The sequence below is a fragment of the Balaenoptera ricei genome, chromosome 1 (genome assembly GCF_028023285.1).
Source record: "Balaenoptera ricei isolate mBalRic1 chromosome 1, mBalRic1.hap2, whole genome shotgun sequence".
Lineage (NCBI taxonomy): Eukaryota > Metazoa > Chordata > Mammalia > Artiodactyla > Balaenopteridae > Balaenoptera > Balaenoptera ricei.
In genome coordinates, this window is record NC_082639.1 from 5676960 (window position 1) to 5701346 (window position 24387).

Consider the following 24387-nt stretch of genomic DNA (forward strand, 5'->3'; position numbering starts at 1 on the left):
AGCTACTACCCAGACATCACTGGATCGTTTTTTCAGGAGGGTAGATGGAATTGAATCCAGCAAGGAACCAAGGAACCAGAACCTGTGCCATCAATGTCAGGTGTGAGTGAAATTGCAGCTTGCTCTCCACCTCCTATTGCTGACCATCCTTCAGCTCTACCACCTCCCACCTCCTTTCCCTCTTCCAGTCAGTAACTCTTCTTGCCTGTTCACTGGATGCCAGCCCCTGTATGCCAGCTGTTGTACTATACTACTGTACTTTTCAAGGTACTGTACTGTAAGATTAAAAATGTTTATTTTTTGTGTTTGTTTTTTATGTATTATTTGTGTGAAAAGTATTATAAACCTATTACAGTACAGTACTATATAGCCATGTGTTAGTTGGGTACCTAGGCTAATTTTGTTGTACTTACGAAAAAGTTGGGCTTAATGAATGCGCTCACGGGACGGACCTCATTCGAACGTCGGAGACTTATTATACACTCGGAGTGGGGTGATTAAATAAGCCCAATTTGGGGACTTCCATGAGGACAGCAAGATGGGACAACCCCACAACTGTATGAAATCAAGTTGCATCCCCATTTCGTGAAAATCACTCTGTTTTTAGCTTTTTCACCTAATCCAAGGGATGTTTGAATAGCGGCCTCACTAATACATTCATTCAGGCCTCACTCATTTGGAAGTTGCAAAATTTTGAAGATGACTCTGGTTTAGGGGTGGAGCCCTAATGGGAAATGTAGTACCAAGTTACAGCCTCCCAAACTCAAAGTGCGGAAGCAAGTAGCCTGCAGACACAGGAGAGCAGCCCTTGATGTGTTTTTATGTGGTGTCTGAAGCCAGGACACAAAATGGTCCTCACAGGGATCACGACGGTACTAAAAAGGAGCTTAATGGCTAAAATTTTTCTACAGCTCCGGTGGTTCCCTTGGAGAAATATTTTATTTCGGTATAAAATGGTTAAAGTGATATAACTTGGATTTTTTAAAAGATTTCTCTATTTGTCAGAAAGGCCTATGATAAATTGTAAAATAGTATCTTTAGATCGTTTTATCTATTTTGACTTACTTTTTAATACATCCAGTATTTTAAAGTAATACAGCTACTTCTTTTAAAATATAGGCATTTCAGTCTATTGATTTGGAAAGGACTTCTTCGCCTATATTTATTCCAGATTTTTACAGAATCTTATGGCATTGTAAAAAAAATTATTGTAGTTAATACACTTCTGAGTTCTCTGTAGAATCCAGTGTTTAAAAAAATACATATCTGTGGAACTTCTTGGACTTCAACTCTCTCACGAGGTAGCAGGACAGTTGGAACATCTGTGCAGATGGCATCCCTACAATTAGCCTGGAAGAAAAGCATTGCCAGCAGCAGCTCTAAATAATTTATGGAGAGTGAGTTGGAAACAGCGAAAGAAGGAGTGTTTGAACTAGAATCCGGACATGTGGTTTTTCAGTCAGATACTGAAAACCACCAGGAACTCAGGGCAAATAACACCTCTTATGATTAGAAGCGTTCACTAGAAGCAGCCAGGATTTTTTTTTTTTTAACATCTTTGTTAAACATCTTTGTTTAACATCTTTTTTTAACATCTTTTTTTTGTTAAACATCTTTGTTTAACATTTTTTTTGTTAAACATCTTTGTTTAACATCTTTTTTTTTTTTAACATTTTTGCCCTACCTTGTAACACATCTTACAGAGTTTTCTTTTTTATTGCATTTTCAACTTTTCTCCCCATCGTCTCCATCCCAACCTTGTAAAGCACAGCTGCTAAGGTGAAAGCGTTATCATGTACCGGTCTCAGTTAGTTGTTTGTTTGTTTGTTTTCAGATGCCTGGTCCCCGATCTGTTTGATGGGATTAGGAAAGCATGGCCCCGAGAGAAGGGAAGCAACTGCTTTTAGTAACTTGGCTGGAGAAAAGTCACCTAGAAATGATGAAGGGAAACAAATATTTTGTTCTACGCAGTCTCCTTTACCTTCTTCTGCTTGAAATCCACACTTTCAATTTTGAACAGATGAAATCAGTCCCTTGTTCAGTATTTATTGAGGGCTTACTGTGTCCCAGGCCTCGGGAAGACGGCAGTGAGCAGAGCGAAGGCAGGCGCTGGCCCCATAGAACTGTCGAGATCTCTCTTCCTTCCCCTTTATTTCCATTAGGCTGAGGTTCTGGGAATGAAGGCTTATTTATGTCTTATCTGGTTTTTGCGTCCCTGGTGGCCACCACAACAACTTGAGTTGTCCTGTTCGCCGTTCCATCCCCAGGGCCCTGGCCAGTGCCCGGCAGTGGTGTCCCAGCAGGGGGTGTGCAGTGGACATTCGACATTCGCAGAATGAGTCTTTTCTGGCCCTGATTCTCCATCTTGCTTCCCCGAGGACTCGGAGTGGTTTTTTTGGTACAGCTGGGCACCCCAGAACAACCTGCCGGCGGTTAATTAATGGATTCCCGCCCCTTGACAGTTCCCGTGCGTTTTGTACTGCGTCTTGGCAATTGTAGTTCTTAAAGGCAGGGTTTCCCTTTTCCACTTCCTCCATGCAAGTCATTTAAAGTTCATCCCCCGCTCACATCCTTACGTCCAGGTGAGATGGCTGTTCATCTCCAAGTCCTGTTACAGCGCTTTTCCCTCTAAAGACCCCGTCGGTGTCCGGTAACAGGCTTTCCTCCGTCACTTCATCCATTTCTAGAATGTCTCAATCCGCGCTTATAATGATCTCTCTCATTTTCACTGGGTACTTACGCTGTTGAGGCAGTGGCCTCCAGCTGTGTTGCTTTGGGGGACGTTAGCAAACCTGAAACGTGCTCCTTTTTTGTAGATTAGATGACGGTAGGTATAGAATCTGTGTCAGAGTTCCCGATCTCCTTCGCTCTCACGCTAATTAGCTGCAGTTTTGCTGCCTTGAACTGCAGTTGGTTCGCTACTTGACTGACGGTGAAGTTGGCTGCTGCGTAATTCAGGTGCCCTTACATGCTGGATGCCGTGTCGTGATCCAGCTGAGCTCCTTGGGTTCCCCTGAGCCTTCGTGTCCTTGGAGGAGAGGTTGGACATCTTCGCCCTCGTGCAGCTCCAGCTCTAGCACTGAAAGATTTCAAAGGAGAAATCCTTGCAAATTGGCTTTGCAGCCCTCTAACAGCTTGTCTCCTCACCGCTGTTCATCAGCTTAAAGGATTTTTCCCTGTCGTGCCTAAGACTCTAAATTTGTGAACAGTGTGAAACACATACCAAGAAGAAATGTGAATCCCACATCCCTGCCAATGAAGAAAGCCTGAAGAAGAATTGCTGATGTCATTTCCAGTGTTTTGGTCCATAGCGCTGGGGAGTTTTGAAAAAGTGGAGGATGGCAGTTTTTCCTAAGGCTAAATTTAGCCATTGCTTTGGAAAATCAGAGTGGTACAGCTTGTGCCTTATGTCCGGCCGGGCCTCACGCTCTCCTCTGCACTTGGACGTCTTCAGCAGCTCACTGGGGAGGAGCAGCCCTGTGCACTCCAGCGGCCCCTCGACTCTGGGAAGGAATTAAGCGACTTTGTGTTCCCCGTCTTTCTGAGCGTCCCGCAAAACGCAGGAGGCTTCCAAAGCGGCAGTTACAGTTCTCTACAGAAATAGCCCAAGTCATGCCTCCTTTTGCTTCATCAACCCTTCCTGCCAGCGCAGCCAAGGGCTGGGAATGGAACGAGAGACATGGCCTCTGGTCCCCAGTCCAAATAGCAACAGGAGGACACATGTGTGCTCAAGCCACAAATAACGCGTTTTAAAATAGCAGATGGTATTTGATGATCGCGCCTTCATTCATTTACCTGCCAAGGCAAAACTTTCTCTTCTGCTCTGGCAGCAAGGCCGGCGATGGCCCGGGTCGAGCAGTTGTAATAACAAGCTCCGGTTTGCAGATGTTATTTGTTGGCTGATTTTCAGGCCCTGCAAATCCATGCCCACTTTCTGAGGCTGTTCTAGAAAATGTCTCTTTGGTCTCACACGGTAAAAATGTCATGATTCTACAACAGCTTAACCTGTCCAGCACTTTTGTAACTAATTAGATCAAGGTGTGCTGCCAGCCACTGCGTTCCAGATACTCCGTTTCACCAGGGAAAAGTAGGAATACCTAGAAGGTAGGGATCTGTATTTATAATGTGAAGCTCAACGGATAAAGGAAAGTGACGTTGCTGTGAAATTCCAGTTTGTGTCTATGAAGAGGCAGATCTTCCTCAGCTTTTCTGCCAGGGTCTTCACCAACACAGTTACATTATTTCCTTACCTGAGCCCCCAGGAAAGGGCAGCCAGCCAGGTAAATGCCTAGAGCTTTTTCACGTGCTTTCAGGGCACCTCCACTGGGCTCTGATCACTTTGACTGCTCTTTCTTTCCCCAGGGAGTAAGGGGTAAAACTGGCTAATTGGTGTATAGTCCCTGGGAGCCCACTGTGGAGAGCAGAGGTCACTCAGAGCCCTTGCCCCAGAGTTTGGATGACCTCATCCATAATTGGCTTCTGAAGAAGCTTAAATTAGAAAATAATATTCCTTTCCACCGACTGGGCACCCATTCTGTATCTGATACCAAGGATACAAGACGTGCAGACAGCTCGCTCTGGTAGAAATGACATGTGTAAGAAAATAACTATACATTCATTTGCTAAGTGCTATCAGGACACAGAGCAAGACATGAAGATTTGCTGGGTAGACTGGAAAGCACGTGGGTCTGGAGTCTAACCTGTGCTCAAGTCCCTGCCCTGATACTTATGACCTCAGGTAAGTAACACATTTTTGGAGCCTCAGCTTCCTCATCTGTAAAAGGAAGAGGAAAATCAGAGTTGTTTTCCGGATTAGAAATAATACATGTGGAATGTCTGGCCTACATAGATGCCCAGTGGCAGCTACGAATAATAAAACTGAAGGGATGTTTGAGCCACACTCTGAAGAATAAGAAGGTCACCATGTGGACATGGGGAAAGGTTGGCATCACCCAAGGCGCAAAAACGTGTAAGATTCCTGATGGCTTTGGAGAACAGTGAGTATGAGAGGACCCCTAAAAAGTAGCCCGAGGCTGTCAGCAAAGAGCATTCCCTCCCATACCAAACACTTGACATTTTATTTGTAGGTCACAGGGGAGGCAGTGAAGTGTTTTCTAGCAAGATTATCTGATACAAAGTCAGAAATTGCTTCATGTTGTATTGCTCAATACAGCCATGAAAATCAGTTCCAAGATTTAAAGTGAGTTGTGCATAATCTAGAGGAGACACTTAGGCGTGGCTGAACACCTAAGTCTAGCTAGTCGTTGGTTCCTGACACAGACGCTTTCTTTCATCAGATGCCCAAACACTTGGGATTCTCCATTTTTACAGCAGCAAACCCCAATCCTTCTAAACTTAGAATATACTGTGGGTGTCTGACTTCATGAAGTTTTTTCTGTGTTAAAACTTTGGTACCGCTTAGGAATTTTAGGTCAGTATTAATTGGGGACATTTTTAAAATGAGTCGCTTTGAGGGTTAGGAATCCCTGTCAAAGAGAGATGCAGAGATGACCCGTGACTGCTGCTGTGCTGTGTGACACTTTGTGCAGTAGCCCTAAGGAGACACTTGGACAGGGTGCACCCAGCAAGAGAAAAGGGGACATGAAGCGGGCCAGCAGTTGGCTAGAAATGTTTTTTCATCTTCTTGATCTTTGTAGTACTCAGAGCTATTCTGGGATTAGGAGTGTATTTTTCTTTATGTTTTCTAGTGTTGTTGGAAAACTCTAGGAACTGAAGGATAACAAAGTAGTTGGATATACTACATGCTATATCCTGTACCTGTACTTTTGAGATACAAAAATTAGGCCTAGGCTTCTCTTTTTGTAGTTTAATGTATCAGGAAGATTTCTCTTCAGCATTTATTTTATCGACTTATTATATCCAGGTAGCACAGTTACTTCCACCATCATTTTATCTATGTTTAAAATGCCCCCTAGAAGGGTAGAATGAATGCTGCAGTGCTGTGTTAGAGTTGGAGACATTGTATGAACTCATGTTTATTTTCATATAGATAGAAAAATAATTATAGATACGTGTACATACATGGGCTGTTATACTTACAACTTTGTCCTAGCTCTGTGCGCTGAGAGGGCCCAGGAGCAGTGACACTCCAGCAGTAATGAGCACACCTAGCATCCAGATCTTGGTTTCTAAATGCCATTCTCCAATAAAAGAAACCAGGGCTCCCTAGAGAGATTGCTGATTGTAGGGCTGGGACAGGGAAAGTAAAAGATGAGCCTGGAGCAACCGGTAATGCCAGAAAGTAAGGAAGTGCTCGAAAAAGAAGGGAAAAAGGCTGAGGGTATGTCCAAGGGACACAGGAGCCAGCTTGAAAGAGCTCCCAGTGGCCGTGCTGGGACAATTTGGGCAATTAATGTAGTATCGGATGATGACCAAAGTGTAAAATAAATATACATGAGTTCATACTGGTACAGATAAAAGGTTGATCAAGTAAATAAACCACGAAGGACAAATCTTCCTTGTAGGAGAACTCCAAATAATATGTGTGGATACTCCTCTATCCACAAGGTGGAGCTTAATTCTCTTCCCCTTGCTCGGCTGGACTTAGGGACTTGCTTCCAAAGGATAGAGTATGGAAAGAGAAAAATAGTAACTTTATCATGGAGCACTCTAGATTTATAGAGCAAATGATCAGGGTCCACATCAGCAGTACATCGTCATTTACCCCCGCTTGTGTGATGGGCAGGGCACTTCCCCTCTGTGATCCTCTTGCTAAAAACCCATGACTCCAGTCTAATCATTAGAAAACATATCAGGCCAACTTCAAGGCAGGGACATCTACAAAGTACTTGACCAGTAGTCTTCAAAACTGCTCAAATTGTGAAAAATAAGGGAGTGCTGAGAAACTGTCACAGATCAGAGAAGAGAAAGGCGATTTAACAGCTAAATGCAACATGGTATCCTTGGTTGGATGCTGGAACAGAAAAAAATACATTAATTCTAATTCAGTTCTGATGGTGTGGTCTAACTCAAGTCTATAATTTAGTGAATAGGAGTGATATACCAGTGTTAGTTGCTGAGTTTTGACAAATGTACCCTAATTGCGTAAGATGTTCGTATTAGGGGAAACTGGGCGAAGGGTATGTGGGAACTCGACCATCTTTGCAACTCATCTGTGAATCTCAATTATTCAAAAATTTTAAAACATTTATTATTTGTTTTAATGTTCCAGAGGTATGACTGGGTAAAAAAGGTCCCTGTCCAATAGTGGTTCAGACTTAAGAGAGTCTGAACACTTTTAAAAATTCGGTTTATTTCATCTTCACAGGCAGCACAGATAGTGATATTCCCATTTTACAGAGAAAACTGAGGTGCAAAGTGGTCATTATTTTTCCAGAGTCACACAGTGACAGGATTAAACCTGGAGCTCTTCTCTCTACTCCAGTGTTCTTTCCACTATATCATCGCTGCCCAGTCTAGAAATGCTGCTTCTGCTAAAAGGGGTGCAGCTCGAACAGGCTCGGGAAGAGGCTTGGAATGAATCATGAGCCAGACTTGCTGCAAAGCCATCAGCATCATTTACCTTTTGTCTGGGGTACAGGTAGGTGGGTGCGTGTGTCTTGAATGTAGTGGGAAGGAATTGCTGCGTGACAGTTGAAAGATCTCATTCCCTGAAACCACGCAAGTAAATAAACTGCTTTAGAGAAAAGCAGGAGGCAAAGACAGACACCTGGGAAGACATCCCACTTAGAAGAAGAAGAAAGTAAGAAAGAGGTAAGATTTGATGGGGATGAGAGAGTAGTGCCTGGTTAGTTGCAGAGAGCAGCACAAGGAGGTGGATTTTAAATCGTTTTCGAGTGTCGTCAGGTCTGAATTGCTGTGTGCTTGAGAAGATGTACAGCCCAAGGCTGTTGGCAGAGCCCGTGTGGATGGACCGGGTGTGATGTACAGGAGGTGACATTTTGCGTGTCCACATTGGGTGGGAACCCGTGCTTCGGCTCGAGCAGGTGGTCCTGGGGTCCTTCTTTAACAAGCACTGGGGTGGAAAGAGGATTCATTCTCGAGGAAGGAGGCTGGGGTCTTAGAGCAGCGGTTCTTGAAAGGTGGTCTCAGACCATAATCATCAGCATCACCCGAGAACACGTTTGAAACGCAACCTCTAGGCTCACCCAAACCTAGCAAAACCAACACCAACACTCACACCAAAACAAGCTGGGCATTGCCCCCACCAGTGTGTTTCAAGAAGCCCACGGGGTGATTCTGATGCCTGCTGACACCTGAGAACCACTAGGCTGAGCAGACGCCTCCACTCGGGTGGCACACTGCCTGCGGCGGGCACGGGCCGGAGGGTAAGCACCCAGACACCGCTGCCGCCGCAGGGGGGACCCAGACGCATAACCCTGGAGGCTCACGTGCTTCGGGAAGCGGGTGCCCTCAGCTTACTTTCCGTGCAGCCGGGTCTCACGAGGTAGCAGTCCAGTCGCTTCACTCAGACTGTCCTAAGGACGGCGGGGTGGCAACCCCTCAAAGCTGAATCACTGTTGGCTCTGTTTGAAACATCATGGGCAAGACTGCGGCCAAGTTCATCAGCCCCCTCAATCTGTACGTTATTTGTTTTCCGCTCCTCCCCGCCTCCACAGTGCATTAATTTAACAACCCAGGTTCATTCAGGCTGCAGAAATTATTTGTTGGCCAACAAAGGAGCACAGGGGTCTCTTCACTAAGCCATCCCCCAGTGCCTGGTACACAGTAGGTGCTCAATAAATATTTGTGCATGAACAAATAGATCTTTAAATGTACTTTTTTAATCAGAAAAAGTTTTTTGCTTCTAATTGTATTACCCTCATCCTATAATTTCACACAATAGATGAGAGAGAGCTCTGAATTTGCCAAGTGTTTTACAATAATGTTTTAGTTAATAAAGCTGTAAAGCCGAAACAAGCATCAAGTTGTTGCTTTTGACTTGCCAGTCACGGAGAGGTGGAGACCATCATTTTATCCTTCTGAGGAAGCCTTACAGAGGAAAGGAAATATGATCAGAAAGGCTCCGATTCTTGATTCACAGTGTGGCACAGACCTGACTCTCTGGGATGCCAGCTCAGTTGTTTAATGTTTTAATCATCACTACCTCCCCGCTTTGGAGTCAAGAGGCTCAGAGATGCCGTTCTGCACGATATAATTTTCTTAAGAGGCAAAAAACTGCTTCTGAGTATCTTCGCGAAGTGCTTCTCAGAGCAGCTTAATCACGTGCGAGAGCTGACTGCACAGTCCACTGTGGCGCCGAAGCTGGACACGCAGCCCAGGAGCAGGAGCCAGTGACCCCTGGGGCAGACAGGGCGTCGTGGTGACAGTGTTTTGGCGGGGAGCTGCATTGGCAGGGCCTGGCTCCGTGATGTCGGGGAGGGTCGGTCTGCCGTGTCCACGCTTGGCAGGGGATGGGTGGGGGATGGGCGGAGCTGGGGGGACGAGCCGGGGCTGCCTGCGCTGTCACCGCCGCAGCCAGGACAGAGCCACCCCGACGGGCTGAGCACAGCCGGGTGGCGAGCTCTGTGCCCTTCTGCCCCTTGGCGTGACGTGGCATGTTAACCTTGGCCACTGTGCTCCAGACAAGCGCAAGCCGATCTCCGAGAGAAGCGAATCTGATTCTGAACACTCACTTAATAGATGCAAGATTTGCAGGCTGGCAGAAGAAATCATCAGAACATGGCTATAGAGGCTTAAGCTGTTTCAGTGGGATGAGTGAGGGTCTCTGGGTGGGCTCAGAGATGAGTGGTTGTCTGGATAGCAGGATCAAGAGGGAGCAGGGAGAGTTTATAAACAGACCACGAAGGATAACCGCTGCTCCAGTTGGAATAACACTCTTTTTAAAAGGTAAAATTCTTTGTCCTCAGTTGGCTCCAGATGGAGAAGTCCCACATTCTACAAAATTTCCGTTTTCTAAGGAGGAGGGCATGGAGTAAGGATTCTAGAATCAACTCTGAAGTCACTTTGTTTTCCATTAGTGGTCACAGGATGACCACGGCCATGGCCAGTGCATCACAAGCAGATCCATTCAGGGTTACTCCCCCACCCGTGACTGTGCCACTGAGATGCTTAGAGGGTCCTCAGAGTTGGTCACATCTGTCTGCATGAAATTGGAACAGAGACGTTACCTTTCACTTTTAAAGAGGAAGGATTATTTCCTCTCATGTTGTTCCTGGAAATAGCTTACTAAGAAAATAATACCACAATTCTTGAAAAGCAGTCTACCTCCTCTTGCTTTTGTGGTTTAGAAAAGTGAGATCAATTTGACATTCAGTATTGAAAACTTCCCCGTGAAACAGGTATTTACTATCTTTTTACTTTGAGAAAAAAGCTCTGTTCCCTCGGGTAAGACCGTCTAATCCTTGTGCATCTTTTCTTCCCATAACTTTCCCTTCCTGTTGTCACATGGGGGCTAAGCTCCGGGTCCTGGAGACGGATAAGCTAGGTATCTTTTCATGCCTCCGTGTCCTCATCTGTAAATTGAAGACAGTGACAGGACCGACCTCACACAATGGCCGTGAGGGTAAATGAGTTAACATTTGTAAAGTTATTTACACAGTGACTGGCACGGATTCGGTAAGTGTTAGCTCCGTCCGCTTTTTAATCTCTCGTAGGATCGATAAGCTTTACTCACTAGTGTCAGGATTTGCAGTCAGGGTGGCAAGGAACGCTGATAAAATATTTCTTCTCCGGGGGTACTCCTTTTCATGATTCAGTTGGCTGTATTTTGAAAACAGTGACGCCATTAGCAATTTTGAGGAAGAACTATGTTGTCACAGCTGTTTGATCAATTTCCCAAGACATTTCATTCACATGCCACAAGGTGACGCTGATGGCTGGCGCACTTATCTGGGACTTACCCGTGTCCTGAGCATTTTCATCTGTTACTTTGTTAAATTCTCTCAACACCCCTCGGAGGTAAGGACAGTTACTATCCCCATTTAAGAGTGCAGGAAACTGAGACACCAAAGGTTTTGTTCAAAGTTACACAGCTATTATATGGCACAGCCAGTGTTCTTAACTGTGTCCTGATTGGTCCTTACCCCCCTCTCCAGCTTCATCTTCTCTCCTCTCTGCTGTGGTCCAGCCACATGGCTTCTGCTCCTGGAACGTTCTGCCTCAGGGCCTTTGCATTTGCTCTTACCTTACCCCAGCTCTAATGTATGTGTGTGTCTGTGGCTAGAGCCTGGATCAGAAAATAAAATCTTTTTTTTTTTTTTTTTTTTTCAGTGTGTGGGCAAAAGATACTACTTAAAAAAAAAATCTAGATATCTACATCTGTGTGGGGTTGTATGTGTTCTTCTTTCCCATAATGATTGCTTTCTTCCAGTGATTTAAATTAAATTGTATTCATTTCATTTGTTTGCTCTAGAGGCCTATCTACCAGATCTCTCTTCACGGTTTCCATTGGGGAATTTGCCAAAGAAATGAGGTCCAGGAACCTGAAACCAAGACCTTGACAAAAAGAGGTTTTCTGTTCCTTCAGCTGAGAACTGTGGGCTGCTGTCGAGGCTGCAGTCTTGTGTGAAGTGTCAGGGTCACTACCGCGCTGGAGAAATCCAGCCTGGACAAACCCCGTGTGATTTGGTTGAGTCGGTGGCCATCTTGGATGGCCGTCCTGCAGGCTCGCCTAGGCCACGTGTTAATGGCCCTTCTTCCAGAACACAACCTCACTCTTCCTTGTTCTGCCCTAGATAACCAGTTCAGGATGTCCATCCTTGAGCGACTGGAGCAGATGGAAAGGAGGATGGCTGAGATGACCGGGTCCCAGCAGCACAAGCAGGGGAACGGAGGAGGGGGCAGCGGGAGTGGGAACGGAGGAAGCCAAGCTCAGGTACGAGTCGGCGCGGACTGTCGCCTTTCGTGGTGTCTAATGTTTGATTGATGTGCGAGGCCGTCGATCACAAGTCCCTTCTCTGCTGCTGCTGGCGCCCTTCCTGGAAGAGGCAAAAGGCAGGGGGGTGCTTTGTAGTCCCTGTGTTTCTGAGTATTCAACTCCGTGTGCTGGGGAAGAAGCCTTGGACTGTGGGGCTTCTCAGTGGTTCATCTCCCTAAGCCTTAAATCACTTACTGATCTCAGAAGTCACTGCAGTTAGCTGCCAGCGGGAGGGCGGGCATCCAGTGACAGAACAGAGGCCAAGAGATGACTCAGATGCGCTGGGCTCAGAGTTCAATTAGAACCTATTTTGTGTTTTGTGTTCTATCTTTATCTCAAGTATAAATAGAGAACATAATTGTTTTATAAGGGCCCAGAGAAACTGTTTTGGTAATTTTTCAGTGCAGAACAGTAGAATATTATACATTCTGTCATTGTTACATATGCTTTTTCATCAGTTTCGTGATGAATGCATTATTATTGTCAGGTACAGGGAAATCATCAAATATTATTTTAGAGTCCCATTAGTCTTGAAGGCTTTATGTCAATTTCATTTAGGAGCTTCATTTTGGGGAAGTTTCCTAGGCAGAAATTATTTTTCAGGAGGCCCTAGAATAAATTTTTTTAATTAATTCTTTTTTTTTTTTTTTTTTTTTTGGCTTTGTTGGGTCTTCATTGCTGCGCGTGGGCTTTCTCTAGTTGCGGCGAGCAGGGGCTACTCTTTGTTGCAGTGCATGGGCTTCTCATTGCGGTGGCTTCTCTTGTTGCGGAGCACGGGCTCTAGGAGTGTGGGCTCCGTAGATGTGGCGCACGGGCTTAGTTGCTCTGTGGCATGTGAGATCTTCCCGGACCAGTGATTAAACCCGTTTTCCCCTGCATTGGTAGGCGGATTCTTAACCCCTGCGCCACCAGGGAAGTCCCCTAGAATGAATTTAAAGGGACTGATGGTGTTTCTTACCTCCACCACTGAGACATCACCTAAAAACCTCAAATAATTCCCCCTCTTTCTCTTCAAGATGAATGTTGATTTTTTTCTGAACAATTACATTTTTAAGTGAACATTTGGAGTTTTATGATCCTTGTAAATATCAAGTGTTAGTAATATTTTTAATAATAGATGAAACACATCTATTTCATCACAATAGATGAAAACAAAGCATATGGTACCACACCCCCGAAAGTAACCTTTTTCCGGGAATTTCCTTCTTATTTCTCTCCTATCTTCAGAAATCAATGGAAAAGGAAAGACTTGGCACAAAGTAAAATATTATTAAGGCTTCCTGTCTGCCTGATACTACTGTTTTATAAAAAGAAGTAAACATTATTTGCTATCTACCTCATGGCTAAAATAAGAGATTCCCATGAAATCCTTTTTCTTTCACCAACAAAGGCTGCATAAAGGGAATGGAGAGTAGTGTCATTTTATAGCTCAACTATCTGGCAACTGTCCTATTGTCTGATCCCATATTAACTGCTATTGAATACTCTTTCATCAGTTTAAGTTGGCTTCAATAAATATCTGTGTCTACCTTATGTGATAGAGATGGAACTGTTTTTGTTAATGCAAAGAAATTCCCTCTTTGGTCACTGCCAAGTGACTTCCGTGTGCCCCTGAATGTGTCTGTCTGGTGTGTATAGAGCAGCCGTGCCTGGGCCTTTCGAGTCAAGGTCATTCTGCTGCAGGTCGGGGTTGCCCGACTGTGCTCCTCTAAACATGTCACGACAGTTCTAGTGAGGGTGACATTATAACCATCCTCTGCCTTTTTATTTTTGCAGGCATTTTTTTTTTCCAGATTTCAAAACAAAAAACAATGAGGAGCAACAGTGTTTCTGTAGTAATTGAATTTCATGGGGTTTGTAACTGGACAAAATACCTTTAAAATAATACCAGAGAGGAGAATTAGACCAGAAGGGCCATTTATTCGGGGTGGGGCGGGGGGGGGGGGTGAAACGTAAACGTCCTAGAGCAGAGACTCAGATAAGCTGTTGAGGTTCCTAACTTTGATTCTATTTTTCTTCTTTCACAACCTCCTTTTACAAAAAAAAGAAGAAAGCCAGGTGGCTAACATGAGTGAATTTCTCTTTCTCGTGTGCCTCTGTTGTTAGCAAGAACGCTTAAATTTCGGTCTCTCATGCCTTCCCCAGTGTTCTTTTTGCTTTATATAAAGGACTGGGTTATTACTGGATTTTTAAAAATCTGTTTTTTCAATTGAGATATAATTGACATACAACATCATGTTAGTTTCGGGAGTACAACATAATGATTCGGTATTTGTGTGCATTGCAGAATGGTCACCATGATAAGGCTAGTTAACACCCATCATCACACATAGTTACAAATTGTTTTTTCCTTGTGATGAGAACTTTTAAGATCTGCTGTCTTAGCAACTCTCCAGTATGCAGTACAGTCTTATGAACTATAAATGCCATGCTGTACATTACATCCCCAGGACTTACTTGTTTTATAACTGAAAGTTTATACCTTTTGACCCCCTTCACCCATTTTGCCCACCTCCTCCCCCCACCTCTGGCAACTATCAGGCTGTTCTCTGTATCTATGAAGTCAGGAGGCTTTTGTGTGTATGTGTGTGTGTGTGTGTGTGTGTGTTATAAGATTCCGCATATAAGTGGCATCATACAGTATTTGTCTTTCTCTGACTCATTTCACTTAATGTAACACCCTCAAGGTCCATCCGTGTTGTTGCAAATGTATTACTGGATATTTCTAAGTGCTTCTTTAGGGAGAAAAATCCCCATCTAAGTGACTTAATTCTCCTTCAGAAGGAGCAGGGGAGTCAAGAGCTCCAGGCAGCCGGTGGTGGAAGCATAAGTTACCCTGCCTTGCTGTCCCCTGACAGTTTACTGCCTGCAGTGTTTGCTTCACCTGGGAGGCTGGGGCCATGTTTTCTGTTCGTTTCCTTTTTAGCAGTATATACTTTCCCTGAGCTGGATCAGCACAAAGCTCACAATCAGAGCGTCAGCTGCAGCGGACAGACTCTGACGTCCTTAGAGTTACAGAAAATTACCATGTGCCCAGCTGCGGACATGTGCCACTGAGCTGGACGCAGCACGTTCTGTTCTCCCTTTCGAGATGTCTTATTTTCAGCTTCATGCTTCCCGTTTTCTGTTGCAAATCATAAAGCACTGGTTTCCCACGCCGGCATCCGAACGCTGACTTGCTGCAGGGCCTTTGGTCCTCCGATCGGAACGCGTGCCGTTTTATTACAGTGCGCGCCTGGCCCCGGGACCCTGGGGAGCTGCTTTGAGAGCCGCGTGGTTGTCGTGTGCGAGAAGATGATGAGTCGCGCCTGCTGGGCAAAGTCCAAGCATCTGATCCACTCCAAGACTTTCCGTGGAATGACCCTCCTCCACCTGGCCGCGGCCCAGGGTTACGCCACCCTCATCCAGACCCTCATCAAATGGCGGTAAGGCTGGGGCCCGACGGCCGCTGTCATCCTCACCCCTCAACAGGCGTTCCTCTTAGGGGGTCCACTGGTGGAGGGAAATCTGGCCATTCGGGGAGCGTGGTAGCCTGAGAGCCAAGGGCTCTCTCTGTGGACAGTTCCAAGAAGTTCTATGAACTTCTGCCCGAGAAGTCCTGAGTGAGATGCTGAACTAAACATTGGACTTTTTTTTTTTTTTTTTTTTTTTAATTTATTTATTTTATTTATCTATGGCTGCGTTGGGTCTTCGTTTCTGTGCGAGGGCTTTCTCTGGTTGCGGCACGCAGGGGCCACTCTTCATCGCGGTGCGCAGGCCTCTCACCATCGCGGCCTCTCTTGTTGCGGAGCACAGGCTCCAGACGCGCAGGCTCAGTAGTTGTGGCTCACGGGCTTAGTTGCTCCGCGGCATGTGGGATCTTCCCGGACCAGGGCCCGAACCCGTGTCCCCTGCATTGGCAGGCAGATTCTCAACCACTGCACCACCAGGGAAGCCCCAACATTGGACTTTTAATTTCCCCTGGGCCTCTGGCAAAACGGAGAGCCCAGAGCACCCTAGGGAGTCTGGGGCTGTATTTCTTCACTCCAGGAATGTGAGACGCCCAGTTTGGTTTCATCTCTGTGAGTTTCATAACGTTCTGGTATTTTTTAACGTGGATTCATTGTGCAGTAATTTCTGGTGCTGTTCGTTCCAGCACAAAGCATGCAGATAGCATTGATTTGGAACTGGAGGTTGACCCCTTGAATGTGGACCACTTCTCCTGTACTCCTCTGGTAAGAAATGGGTTCATTTATTCCCCGAACTGTTTTTCTAGGCTGGCATAGGGATGTGCTTGGTTCCCTTTGTATTATCCCTCATTGAACATACGACATGTATCGGAGCTACTTCGTAATGGTAACGTTTTATGGCCCCATTGAGATCGGTGCCAAGGACCAATTTGTCAATTGGCAGCAATGGCAAAAGTCAAATATGTTTTTTAACTCGTACTGAGGAAGCTCACTTTGTCTCTCTGTTTTTCAGATGTGGGCATGTGCTCTCGGGCACTTAGAAGCAGCTGTCGTGCTGTACAAGTGGGACCGTCGGGCCATCTCTATTCCGGACTCTCTAGGAAGGCTGCCTTTGGGAATTGCCAGGTCAAGGGGTCATGTGAAATTAGCAGAGTGTCTGGAGCACCTGCAGAGGGACGAACAGGCTCAGCTTGGACAGAACCCCAGAATCCACTGTCCTCCAAGCGAGGAACCCAGTGCAGAGAGCTGGATGACCCAGTGGCACAGCGAAACCATCAACTCCCCAGAAATACCCAAAGGAGTCACCGTTATTGCAAGTACCAATCCAGGTAAACATTTTAAATGATGACGTCTCAGAACTTGGCAGATTTCCCTTTTGCTTTCATGCAGCTACCCTCAGAAAAGTCCATAGGATATTCACATACATTTAAGGGTTTGGGGATTTTTTTTTTTTTAGTGTTTCTAATTTTCCTTTTAGTTATTAGAATGCCTAGTGCTTCCCCCGGCCCATCCCACCCCAAAACTGCAGAAAGTAGCAAAAAAAAAAAAAAAAAAAAACTATGTTCATGCAAGAAAGAGCTACAGATTTTGGAGGAGGATTATCTGATTGTAGTATATGCTGCTGGGGAGTATTGAAATGTGAGGGACATGTCTTGAGTTCTGGCTTTGCGCTTTGTGTCTCTCAGGCATAGAGAAAGTGTTAATTCTTTAGGATTCCTAATCGTATCGCCTGTCCTGACTATCCTTTCTACTGTACTTTTCAGAGCTGAGAAGACCTCGGTCTGAACCCTCTAATTACTACAGCAGTGAGAGCCACAAAGATTATCCAGCTCCCAAAAAGCATAAATTGAACCCTGAGTACTTCCAGGCAAGGCAGGAGAAGCTGCTTTCCACTGCACTGAGTCTGGAACAGCCAAATATCAGGAAGCAGAGCCCTAGTTCTAAGCAGTCTGTCCCCGAGAGAATCAGCCCCAGTGAAGGAGTGAGGGACTACAGCCGGGAAATCTCCCCTCCCACTCCAGAGACTGCAGGATTCCAAGCCTCTGGATCTCAGCCGGTAGTAAAGTGGAATTCCAAAGATCTTTACATTGGTGTGTCTACAGTACAGGTGACTGGAAATCCGAAGGGGACCAGTGTAGGAAAGGATGCAACACCTTCACAGGTGCGTCCACGGGAACCAATGAGTGTCCTGATGATGGCTAACAGAGAGGTGGTGAACACAGAGCTGGGGTCCTACCGTGATAGTGCAGAAAGTGAGGAGTGCTCACAGCCCATGGATGATATACAGGTGAGCGTGGGGAAGGTAAACCTGCAGAGGCTGGTCCATCCGTCCTAGCTTCCTTGATCTTTACTGCCAATTTCGAGAGGTCGTGTCATTTTCTCACCAGTGAAGGGTTCGAAGTCTGGGCTTATATATAAGAATTTTGGACTGTCTTCTTTACTTGGGCCACGTTTTCACTTGTGACTCAAGCATTGTGAACAGGGCCTAAATACCAGGGACCCAGATCTCAGTAGAGCCTTGTACTAGCTCCTGAAAACTCCTACAGTAAGTCTTTTGCTTCCTCCTTGTATCCAGGGTGACTGATTTTGCTGTTTTAAGTACTAGTGAGAGTCACAGCCTGATAATGGCTAAAACAGGAGGCCTGTGGGTAGAATTTGAATGATGTAAGTGATTTGATAAGCACAACAAGCATCTAGTCCTTGTAAAGGCATCTATCGTCTGAGGCTCTCATGAGGGGCAGCGGAATATCCCTAAAGCTGATAATTGACTGCTTTTATAATAAATCCAGGATCCTTTTAGGGCATCACACTTGTTACAGATTAAGAGAATACATACTGAAGTAAATTTGAGGTTAGGCTCTTAAACAAGCAAATTCCATTAATTAAAATATACTCTATGGGGAGGACAAAATGAGCATCCTTAGAACATGTGTCTGACTTCCTCTCTTTCCCTCTTCCCATTGATAGAATCCAAAACAAATATAAAAGGAGAAAACTCCCATAAGAAATTCACTAGGGCACCTGTGCCTGTAGAAATGATTGGGGATCTCGTATCCCAGACAACATTCCTAGATAGGTCTGGTTGCTAAAACACTCCTGTTCATTGCATCCCAGGGGACCCTTCCTACCAGCCCCCACTGTTTAGCACAGGACAAGAATCATGCACGCTTACCAGTATGTTTCCATCCCTGGTGCGTGGTGGGCGCCCCACTACTGATCTACCAACCACTACAATTGTGGGGAGGCCTTCCCCAGGAAATCAAATAATATTTGAGATGAGGGGTTGGCACATTTTTTCTGGAAAGGGCCAAATAGTAAATATTTCAGGCTTTGTGGGCAATACAGACTTTGTCATGACTGTTCAGTCTGCCTTTGTAGCACAAAAGCAGCCTTAGACAGTATTAAACAAATGAGTGGGCCATGTGCCAATAAAACTTTATTTACACAAACAGCTAGCTAGATTTGACCTGCCATAGTTAAAGCCCTGTTTTAAACAATTTCTGTTGGAGCCCATACTAGATATTAATTCTGAGCAATCAGAACAATATTTATAAATATAAACATATAATAATAAATCACCAGACTATGAAAATCAGCAGCTTAAAAGAGGGGAACCAAGATGAGCATCTAGAACAGTGCTGGCCACCAGAACTTTCTGTAGTGATGGAAACATTCTATGTCTGCCCTGTCCAATATGGTAGCCAGTGGCCATGTGTGGTACTGAGCATTGGAAATGTATTCAGTGTGACTCGGGAATTGAATTTCTAATGTTACTTAAGTTTAATTAATTTAAGTTTGAATAGCCATTGGATAGCACAGCTTTAGAGCATCTGGCCCTTACTGAAACAGTTGATGCAGGAAATAGAAAATAACCTAAAAAAAATCTACTCTATATTTTCACTGAAACGTCAGAGAATATTTTGCTAATTTAAGAGCACATACCTGTGAAAAAAGCAGCAGTCTAAAGAAGCATTTTAGCCAAATGAAAAAAATAACAATTAAAATTAATGAAATAATTCAAGAAATGGCAAGCCAGAGTTCATGGAGGAGTGAACAGTAAAACCGGTAATAGTGATATCTCTGAATAATTATTGATAGTGTGGTTGCATGATAAGCAATTCTTTAAATAGAAGAAATAATGTTTCAAAAAATAACCTAGAACTAAGATTCTAAATTGTTTTAACAAAACCAGGGAGGTAGGGAGAGGAAGGTAATAGTGTACTAAAGCAGTTCCCCTGTCCAGGGAAAATCAAAGTTTGTTCCAATTATGATATTGATAGGTATGTATAGCCTGAAATATGCTTGTTAGAAATGTCAAGTTAATAGGTAGTGTAAAAACAGGCTACAGAATTTCTGTGTCATTTAAGGGGGAAAAAAGAAAATTTGGCCCATTCAGGAAAAGTTCAGTAATGGTAATAAAGAAAAAAGCAACAACAAAAATAATACTCTATAACATAATATTATAGGAATATTTTCAAACATGACTTATTCCCACTTTGGAAACTGTTAATTCTATTAAAAGATTCTCAGATTGGGTAAAAAAAAAAAGGAAGCAAAATATACTATATACTGCTTGTAAAAGAATTAAAATGAAATGAAACAGAAAGAATGAAAATGATGTGATAGGTAAAGATATAACAGACAAATGAATATAAAAAGAAAAATGATAAAAAGTACAGGTAAGGCAAATGGTATATATATATATATATAATTTGTCAAAACGATATGACCGTAATGAGCCATTATGCACCTAACGACATAGCTTCCAAATATTAAAGCAAGTAAAGATGAAGAAAGGTGAAACCATAACTATAATCATAGTGTGAGACTGACACAACTGTTTCAAGATTTGTCAGCTCAGGTATGAAGAGGATATGAAAATATTGACAATACAATTAGAAAGTTTGACTTTGTATGTATATTTAATATATGATATATATAATTATGTAGATGTATGAATACACATAGTAAATATACATATCAGTGTTCTTTTTAGATATCCAAGCCCATTTATGAAAACTGCTCATATACTAGGACCCAAAGAGAATGTAAATAAAAACCCAACATCATTTGAATAAAAAACCTGAAAGTCATTTAAATTCCATGGCCTTTTGTAGCTATCACAATGAAAAATCAGCTACTTGGTATCTCAGAATGTTGCATTTATTATGATATTAAGGTGTTCTTACACTGACACGTGTTTATAGAATAGAGGATTTGGGAGAGGAGTGACTACAGATAGTTATAACCTTCCGTCTCCAGAAATTCCACTTTTTAATACTTTAATGAAAAATAAATCAAGGTAGGACTTACCTCCTCCTGTTTGACTCACAAACCAAGAGAGCCAATATAGAAGGAAAAGAAAAGCTGTGATATTTTTTTCCCTAAATGTTTTCATTTTTATTCCTGTCACAATAATTCTTGTTCTTTGTTGAAAATTTAGAAAATTACCCAAGATAAGTGTTTTTAAGAGTTTTATTGAGGTGTAATTTACATACCATAAAATTCACTCACTTTAAGTGTTCAGTGTAATGAACTTCAGTGAATTTATACAGCTGCGCAATCATCGCAGTCCCATTTAGAACACTTCCATCACCCCCCAAAAGTTCCCTGTGCCCCTTTGCAGTCACCCTCTGTTCCCATACCAGCCCTGGGCAACCGCCGATCTGATTTCCCTCCCCCAGAATTTTGCTTTTTCTAGAAATGTTGTATAAATGGAATCATAAACTGTCATATTCTGTGTCTGGCTTCTTTCACTTAGCATAATGTTTTTCAGGTTCACGCATGTTGTAAGATAAGCATTTTGTCATTTTTGTATAGATCCTTTCAGAACATTTTCAATTCACTTAAAAACTTAAACTGCTATATTTCAACTTCCATTTTCAAGAGATGTGCAAGGAAACTTTTAAAAACAAGGTTATATCTCTGATTCTGACCAAATATATCTACTCCAGGCTAGTTCTGCGGATTCCTAAATGCATCCATTAGGAATGTATTTTGGGTGCCTGTATCAGCAACCTAACTCCAGTGGTTTAATAAGAAAATGACTTATTCTTCTCATAGAAGTCCAGAGGTTCAGTTGCTCAGTAATGCCTTCCGGGACCAGGATTTTTTCTGGATTTTCTGTTCTTTTGCCTCTCTTCTTCGTGCTTGTTGCTTTATGGTTGTAATGTGGCTTCTGGAGCTCATCTGTAGTCAGAGCAGGAAGAGGAAGGGAAAGGGCCAGGTGCATCGATACCTTTCATCAGGAAAGCAAAAGCTTTGCCCAGAGCCCACCCAGCAGACTTCTGTGCAGTCTCCTGTCCAGAAGTGGGTCACAGATCCTCTCCCCTCCTTGGTGCACGAAAGGTGGGAAACCAAGAAGGGGATTAGGACAGTTGGCTTGTATCAGTCACGAGCTGTCCCCTGGATGTTGGCTCGTTGCTGCTCTCTACAAAACTGGGGTTCTCTGGGCAAGGCAAAATGGGGTGATGGTGGTCAGGTAACCAGTAGTGTCACTACAATAATATGACCAGGACTGCCCAGTCATAGCATCCTTAACTGGTTGGTCCTAGCTGAGAGTAGAAAGTAGGCACAAGCCAGACGTTCTCGAAGACTTAAGGTTTGGGACCAAACTATGATTTGGAGATAATCAGATCTGGGATCTCAGCACATTCAGGTGAATTGGAAAACCTTACGATGAGATTGGAGGGCACTGGACTGAGGTGTAAGCCCGCCCTCTCTCCTTTCTTTCTTTCCAAGGTGGGGGGAGTGGAGGTAGGCCTGGATAACCTCTAAGGTGCCACCCTAACCTGAGTGTTCTGTGACCTCCGGGCTCCAGGTGAACATGATGACCTTGGCAGAGCACATCATTGAAGCCACCCCTGAGCGGATCAAGCAGGAGAACTTTGTGCCCATGGAGTCCCCGGCATTGGAGAGGACAGACGCGGCCACCATCAGCAGTACGATGAGCTGGCTGGCCGGTTACCTAGCTGACGTAGACCATCTGCCAAATGCCGCCCAGATCAGGTCAGTAGTGTCAGGTCAGGGCAAGTTCCTGTGTTTACGTGGAGGCTCAGGAGGCCCACTGGATCTGAGGAGTTCCGTGTAATGAACGCCCTTGTCAAGGAAGGAAGGAAACGTTAGGACGAGTTCCATTGCCTCTTCCAAGGCCCCCTCATGTCCTCACCTCTCCCATGATTTTTCTTCCCACATCAGAGCGCAGGAGATAATGTATCTTAGTGATCCCCCGCCAGTTCAACTGAAGTTTCACAATTGGATAGTGGACTCAGTGGATTTAATACTTAGCACAGTACTAAACTCATAACAGGTGCTCAATGTGAAGTTACTAATTGAAGGACATTCAGAGTCTGCTTAGCAGCTCTCTGGGCTGAGTGAAGGCATATCCTTCATGGTCCACAGTAGGTACCATCTTGTCTCATTGACCAGCGTGCAATGGACCATGCAAACCAATCACCAGCCTCTCTCCCCTGTGTCTCCTCTTGTTTCAGAAGTGCATATAACGAGCCTCTAACCCCTTCTTCTAATACCAGCCTGAGCCCTGTAGGCTCACCAGTCAGTGAAATAGCTTTCGAGAAACCCAGCCTTCCCTCCGCCGCAGACTGGTCTGAATTCCTGAGTGCGTCTACCAGTGAGAAGGTGGAGAATGAATTTGCTCAGCTGACTCTGTCTGATCACGAACAGAGAGAACTCTATGAAGCGGCCAGGCTTGTCCAGACAGCTTTCCGGAAATACAAGGTAAAAAACAATAGAGTCCTGATGTGGTGACACTCTTAAGATCCGGAAAAGTCAGAGTCATTCAAACTAAAACATATGCTGTTTCCTTTTTTTTTCTTCTGAGTTGATAGAATTGTTATTTGACATTATTAATTAGGTCCCATGAGATTATTAATAATTGTCAGAAGCTTTAGTGAAATAAAACTGACAAGTAGTGTGGTGGTTGTAACCATCTGAACTTAACTGTTGGTAATAATAATGGATATTTATTATCTAATTAATATAAAGTAAGTTGACACCTCTGCCGCAAGGAATTTATGACCTAGAGCAGGGGTTTCTAGCTGGAGGCCTGGTGACTGATTGCCCTAAAATTTTATGGTAAAGTGCATTTTTGGTGGGAGAGGGTCCAGAGCCTTCCACAGTTTCTCAGAGGAGTCTTTGACCTCCCTAAGAAGGTGTTACGAGCCATCAATCATTGATCCAAAAGTAGAGGACTCAGACTTCCCTGGTGGTGCAGTGGTTAAGAATCCACCTGCCAATGCAGGGGACACGGGTTCGAGCCCTGGTCCAGGAAGATCCCACACGCCATGGAGCAACTAAGCCCGTGCGCCACAACTACTGAGCCTGTGCTCTAGAGCCTGTGAGCCACAACTGCTGAGCCCTCATGTCACAACTACTGAAGCCCGTGCACCTAGAGCCCGTGCTCCGCAGCAAGAGAAGCCACCGCAATGAAAAGCCCGTGCACCACGACGAAGAGTAGCCCCCACTCGCCGCAACTATAGAAGGCCTGAGCACAGCAACGAAGACCCAGCGCAGCCAAAAATAAAATAAATAAATAAAAACAAAAGTAGAGGACTTGGTGTTATCTTAGGAAAGACAGCAGAGAGCGGAAATTTATAAGGACAAATAGTGCAATACCTAATTCTTTAAATACTTTGAAAGTGAATATTGTTTTAGGCCTCCTAACATCCAAATATGATGGTTCTATTTAGAAGCGGGAATAATCAGAGAGTTATTCTGTAAATTCATTTTTTAAATTTATCCTGGTATTAACTTATCACTGTATTTTGGTAAACCTCTGGTCTCAGTTCTGAGAAAGTCAATTAAATGAGTCATGATTCCATTTAAGTCTTGGGAAAGTTGCATTTTTTATGCTACATCATTATTTCTTTTCTTGCCTCACTTTCCCTTGAAGGGCCGACCCTTGCGGGAGCAGCAGGAAGTGGCAGCAGCTGTCATTCAGCGTTGTTACAGAAAATATAAACAGGTGAGCCAGCTTCTGGGTCGCCATGGGAACGTGCCTTATTCACACAGCATCCAAACAGGCCTGGGGAGTCTGGTGTGTGGTTTGGCAAAGAGCAC

General features: G+C 44.2%; 1 protein-coding gene across 9 annotated transcripts in view; it reads left to right on the top strand.

Annotated features, from left to right (window-relative positions):
* Positions 1–24387, top strand: part of LOC132356876 (calmodulin-binding transcription activator 1) — a 90790-nt gene that overhangs the window by 46958 nt on the left and 19445 nt on the right. For 3 of the 9 annotated variants that reach the window (XM_059910081.1, XM_059910542.1, XM_059910479.1), the window contains 8 exons: positions 11679–11818; positions 15089–15285; positions 15996–16074; positions 16322–16637; positions 17073–17596; positions 22130–22317; positions 22800–23046; positions 24221–24292. In XM_059910081.1, coding sequence (XP_059766064.1) covers positions 11679–11818; positions 15089–15285; positions 15996–16074; positions 16322–16637; positions 17073–17596; positions 22130–22317; positions 22800–23046; positions 24221–24292 — 1763 coding nt within the window. Of the gene's footprint in view, positions 1–9774; positions 9832–11678; positions 11819–15088; positions 15286–15995; positions 16075–16321; positions 16638–17072; positions 17597–22129; positions 22318–22799; positions 23047–24220; positions 24293–24387 lie in introns of those variants that run through there. The other 6 variants (XM_059910429.1, XM_059910381.1, XM_059910626.1 and 3 more) reach the window with 5 other exon arrangements.